Source organism: Meles meles, chromosome 1, assembly GCF_922984935.1.
Source record: "Meles meles chromosome 1, mMelMel3.1 paternal haplotype, whole genome shotgun sequence".
In the NCBI taxonomy this organism is placed as follows: Eukaryota; Metazoa; Chordata; class Mammalia; order Carnivora; family Mustelidae; genus Meles; species Meles meles.
In genome coordinates, this window is record NC_060066.1 from 182,515,558 (window position 1) to 182,520,883 (window position 5,326).

The 5,326-nt window shown below is 42.2% G+C and overlaps 1 protein-coding gene across 1 annotated transcript; it reads left to right on the forward strand.

The window, feature by feature from the left end:
• Window positions 1-1,030: 1,030 nt before the first annotated feature.
• On the forward strand, window positions 1,031-1,647 carry LOC123952286 (small nuclear ribonucleoprotein Sm D3-like). The gene has a single exon (XM_046021632.1). The coding sequence runs from the start codon at window positions 1,103-1,105 to the stop codon at window positions 1,481-1,483; it is 381 nt and encodes a 126-aa protein (XP_045877588.1). The 5' UTR covers window positions 1,031-1,102; the 3' UTR covers window positions 1,484-1,647.
• Window positions 1,648-5,326: the final 3,679 nt, after the last annotated feature.

Below are 5,326 nucleotides of genomic sequence, written 5' to 3' on the forward strand. Positions count from 1 at the left end.
CCAGGGGCCCAAATAAACAAAATCTTAAAAAATAATACAATAATAATATAAAGTTCTTCCTAAAGATACTTAATTAACATCTTTTTTCTTAAGAATTGCATTAACTGTTAATCTACTCCTATATTTAATGGTTTGAAAGTTCTTAGACATTGCTTTTATACACATAATTAGCAGCTTTCAAATCATTAATTATTACAACATTTTTCTCATGAAATATTAAATATATATTTGTACTTCAACTGGCTGAAAGGATTTGAGCATCTAAAGCAAAGAAGGACATTTTTTAAAAAAGATTTTATTTATTTATTCGACAGAGAGAGCCAGAGAGAGTAAGAGGACGGAATGGCAGAGGGAAAGGGGGAAACAGATTCCCCACTGAGCAGGGAGCCCGATGTGGGGCTCGATTCCAGGACCCTGGGATCTTGACCTGACCTGAAGGCAGACGCTTAACAACTGAGTCACTCAGAGGCCCCAAAGACGGACATTTTCAGTGATTTGCATCTGCTACCCATATTTGAAAGCAAATATTCAGATATTAATAGTAAACCTAAATAACATGGCTTACTTAAATTTGCAGACATTGTTACCTTGATAAGAATTGATGGAAATCATGATCATGGACCACACACAAGTTCAAAGACGTCAGAAATGATACTAAAGTAAATGCTTGGTTGTTCAACCTTCTAAGGGTTCAGGCCAAAGCCACAGTTGAAGAGCTGATATGAGCCAAAAACCAGGCCTGCAGCTAATCTCCGGCATGACCCTAACACAGAATTATTTTAAACTGTATGTCATTAAATGATTTATAGCTAACGTTCTCCATATATTGGCATAGAAAGTTGGCTAGAATGATGATCAACAAATGTTGAAGGTGATTGTTTTGGGATAGTGGCCCTTGGGGCAATTAAGAAAATATTTCTAGTGCTTTGTACATTAGTTTTTACGATGAGCATATGCCTTTTATGATAATTGGTTTAAGAATCTTTTCTCGGAGCGCGAGACCCGCCATTCGCTTGGCTCACGCCTCTGCAGTCGCTGGAGTTGCCACTGCACGGGAAAGGGAGAGTAGGACGGAGCCGGTGAGAACTCTTTTCCTGCCAAGATGTCTATTGGTGTGCCGATTAAACTCCTACATGAGGCTGAGGGTCACATCGTGACATGTGAGACAAACACTGGTGAGGTGTATCGTGGGAAGCTCATTGAGGCGGAGGACAACATGAACTGCCAGATGTCCAACATCACAGTCACATACAGAGATGGCCGAGTGGCACAGCTGGAACAGGTGTACATCCGTGGCAGCAAGATCCATTTTCTCATTTTGCCTGACATGCTGAAAAATGCGCCCATGTTAAAGAGTATGAAAAATAAAAACCAAGGCTCAGGGGCTGGCCGGGGAAAAGCTGCTATTCTGAAGGCCCAAGTGGCTGCAAGAGGAAGAGGACATGGAATGGGGCGTGGAAACATCTTCCAGAAGCGAAGATAAATTTATCTGTTGAACAGAACTTTGTTGTTATTTTTTCTTTTAGGTTATCTGTGTTCGGGGGGGGGGGCGGAATATGTGCTTATGTATATGTTCTAGCTTTTCTTTTGACATCTTTCTCTTTAGATCAGGGGAAATGTTAAACTAAATAAATATGGTGGTCCTTTAAAAAAAAAAAAAAAGAATCTTTTCTCAGGGGCGCCTGGGTGGCTCCGTGGGTTAAAGCCTCTGCCTTCGGCTCAGGTCATGATCCCGGGGTCCTTGGATCAAGTCCGTGTCTGGCTCTCTGCTCAGCGGGGAGCCTGCTTTCCTCCTCTCTCTGCCTGCCTCTCTGCCTACTTGTGATCTGTCCAAAAAAAAAAAAGAATCTTTTCTCAATCACAATAACAGTAGTTACTAATACTTAACGATAAATCTTACTGCTTTGATTACCTGTTGCTGTGTTCAGCATATCAGGCTTTCCTTGTTTCTCAGCTAACTTTTCTCATGTGTTTTTCCATTTGGCTGAAGCACTTCCTCTAACAGTTACTTCAGAGAAGCTACACGGGCAGCATTTGCCCATTTGGGATCCGCTTTCCACCTTCTCCCACCCTGCTCTGTGCCCCACACTTCACTTCCTGGCAGCAATCATCCTGTTTCCTGGCTCCTACTTGCCTCATCACCTCTCAGACAAGCCCAAATGAGTCTCCGGGCCTGAGAGGGCCCCCCCTTCCTTTGAGGTACATCCTCCCTGCTGCTGCAAGCCAAAGAAACTTAACTTCGATTAGCTACAGGTGTGTTCTGGTGGTCTTTTGCTGGTGGATTTTCACATCGTATGTAAACTCGTTCCCCCTGAATCTATGGCTGTAGACAGAAGGTTGCAAATTAAAACCGAGTATTATTATTCCCAAGGTCTGTCCAAACCCCACAAGCAAAGAGTCAGATTACATTCAAGTGATGATTTAAAAATATATATATGTGTATGGATATATATATATATATACCAGGTGTCAGCTGTCAAATCTTATGATTAATGAACTCTGGAGCTGCCTAAATGAAAAGTACTGCCAAATATTGCCGAAGAAACAGCTGGTTCTCCCCTTTCTTACCACACGCCTATGGAAGATGGTATTTTCATGCCACACGGCAATGTCAAAGACATATGGAAAGAGACTGAGCCTGCACTGACATAAGAATCTGACTCAGGGGCACCTGTGTGGCTCAGCTGGTTAAGCATCTGCTTTCGGCTCAGGTCATCATCCCAGGATTGATTCTGGGATTGAGTCCCATGTCGGGCTCCCTGCTCTGCAGGGAGCCGGCTTCTCCCTCTTGTTCTGTCTGCCGCTTCCCCCTGTTTGTGCTCGCTCTCTGTCAAATAAATAAATTAAAATCTTTAAAAAAAAAAAAGAAATTTAAGAATGTGACTCAGTAATATCACTCTTAACAACAGGGTGTTAGGCAATCTTTTCCATTTTATTGGCATGTAATTTAGAAATGGTAATGTGTACAAATTGATTTTAAATGTACATGTCCTGTGTAATCACCACCCAGATCAAGAATACAATAAGTACATCTTCCCAGAAGATTCTCTTGCATCCCTGCAAGTTAGTACTCTTCCCATGGGTGACTCCTTCCTGATCTCTACCACTGTTGGCTAGCTATGCCAGTTTTTAACTTCATATGACTGTAATCATACAGCATGGACTCTTTTGTGTCTGACTTTTTTTTTTAATTCTTTTTTTTTTAAGATTTTATTTATTGGGGCATCTGGGTGGCTTAGTAGGTTCAGCCTCTGCCTTCAGCTCAGGTCATGATCTCAGGGTCCTGGGATCGAGCCCCGCATCAGGCTCTTTGTTCAGCAGGGAGCCTGCTTCCTTCCTCTCTCTCTGACTGCCTCTCTGCCTACTTGTGATCTCTCTGCCTCTCTGTGTCAAATAAATAAATACAATCTTTAAAAAAAAAGATTTTACTTATTTATTTGAGAGAGAGAATGAGAGAAAGCATGAGAGGGGAGAAGGTCAGAGGGAGAAGCAGACTCCCCATGGAGCTGGGAACCTGAAGCAGGACTCGATCCCGGGAGTCCGGGATTATGACCTGAACCGAAGGCAGTAGCTTAACCAACTGAGCCACCCAGGTGCCTTACTTTATTCGTTTTTATTGCCATGTAATATTCTGTTGTGTGAATACATCAAAACATATTTACCCACTCTGCCGTTTATGGACATCAGGGTTGTTTCCAGTGTGGATTATGATGAATAGAGCTGCTATAGACATTTTCTTCCATGCCTCCCAGTAGACAGAAGCATTCATTTCTGTTAGGTATATATATTCAGGAGTAGAATTGCTGATCGTGGGAGGTACGCACGTTTAGTTTTTGTAAATACTGCAGATGTTTTCCAAAGCGGTCGTCTCAGTTTACACTCTCACTAGCTATATGACTGTCCTGGTTTTTCCTCACCTTTGACCTTAAGATACACAATTTTTTGAGAGCCTGGAAAATGGTACTATTTTTAAATTTTTTAAAAAGATTTATTTATTGGGGCGCCTGGGTGGCTCAGTGGGTTAAGCCGCTGCCATCGGCTCAGGTCATGATCTCAGGGTCCTGGGATTGAGTCACGCATCGGGCTCTCTGCTCAGCAGGGAGCCTGCTTCCCTCTCTCTCTCTCTGCCTGCCTCTCTATCTACTTGTGATCTCACTCCGTCAAATAAATAAATAAAATCTTTAAAAAATATATTTATTTATTTATTTGACAGAGAGAGAAATCACAAGTAGGCAGAGAGAGAGGGAAGCAGATTCCCTGCTGAGCAGAGAGCCCGATGCAGGCCTCCATCCCAGGACTCTGAGATCATGACCTGAGCTGAAGGTAGAGGCTTAACCCACTGAGCCACCCAGGCACCTATTTTTAAATTTGAGGTATGTATATGTGTATAAAATAAGAGATGTCTGACTCCTTATATATTTGATCTTAATAAAATAAAATTATTTCTCTAGATTCTTAAATCAGAGTTAAAAATATATCCAATTAAAATTTTCATCAAAAATTTTTTATCATTTCTTTTGAGGGGAAAAAAAAGACTGACTCTACCAAGTACTGGAAAGCATGTGCAGTTTCTGTGACAGTGGGTTTTGGCAGTGGTCTGTTGGAAATTATTTAACAAGCGGCTCTCTGAGAAAGAAACTCTAATTTGTAGAAGTTGCCGATTTCTGTGGCATAAATACTTTTTGACTGTGGCTAAACCCTCACACATTGCTGGTGGGAGTCTAAATTGGCACAACCACTTTATAATGTCATTTGATGATACCTACTCAAGTTGATGGGGGGACAGCAATTCCACTGGTAGGTATGTGCACCGAAAGATTTATATTACTTAAAATAGTCAAAAAGCCGGAAAACTCGAATGGATAAATCGTGCATTAATGTAATGGAATACCACACGGCAATGGAAATAAACAAGTTGCTGCTACACATAACAACAGGAGTGAATCTGAGAAATAGCAGAGTGTGTACACTGTGTAATTCTAACGATATGTAAAGTTCAAAAACAGTCAAAACTAGTCTAGGGAATTAGAGGTCAGGATAGTGGTTACCTGGGGAGGACAGAGGGTGGTGATGGAGAGGCTTCTTTACAAAATGGTTATTATATGCACTGAATGTTTGTGCCCCCCAAAGATCACATGTTGAAGCCCTAACCCCCCATGTGATGGTATTAAGAGGTAATGAGGTCGTGAAGGTAGGGACCCCATGGTGGGATGAGCGCCCTTTTAAGGAGAAAGCACAGGGATGCCTGGGTGGCTCAGCTGGTTAAGTGTCTGCCTTCGGCTCAGGTCACGATCCCAGGGTCCTGGGATCAAGCCCTGCGTCCAGC

Excerpts from the sequence above, each read along its gene's own strand:
- LOC123952286 (XM_046021632.1), top strand. The coding sequence starts at position 1,103 with ATGTCTATTGGTGTGCCGATTAAACTCCTACATGAGGCTGAGGGTCAC.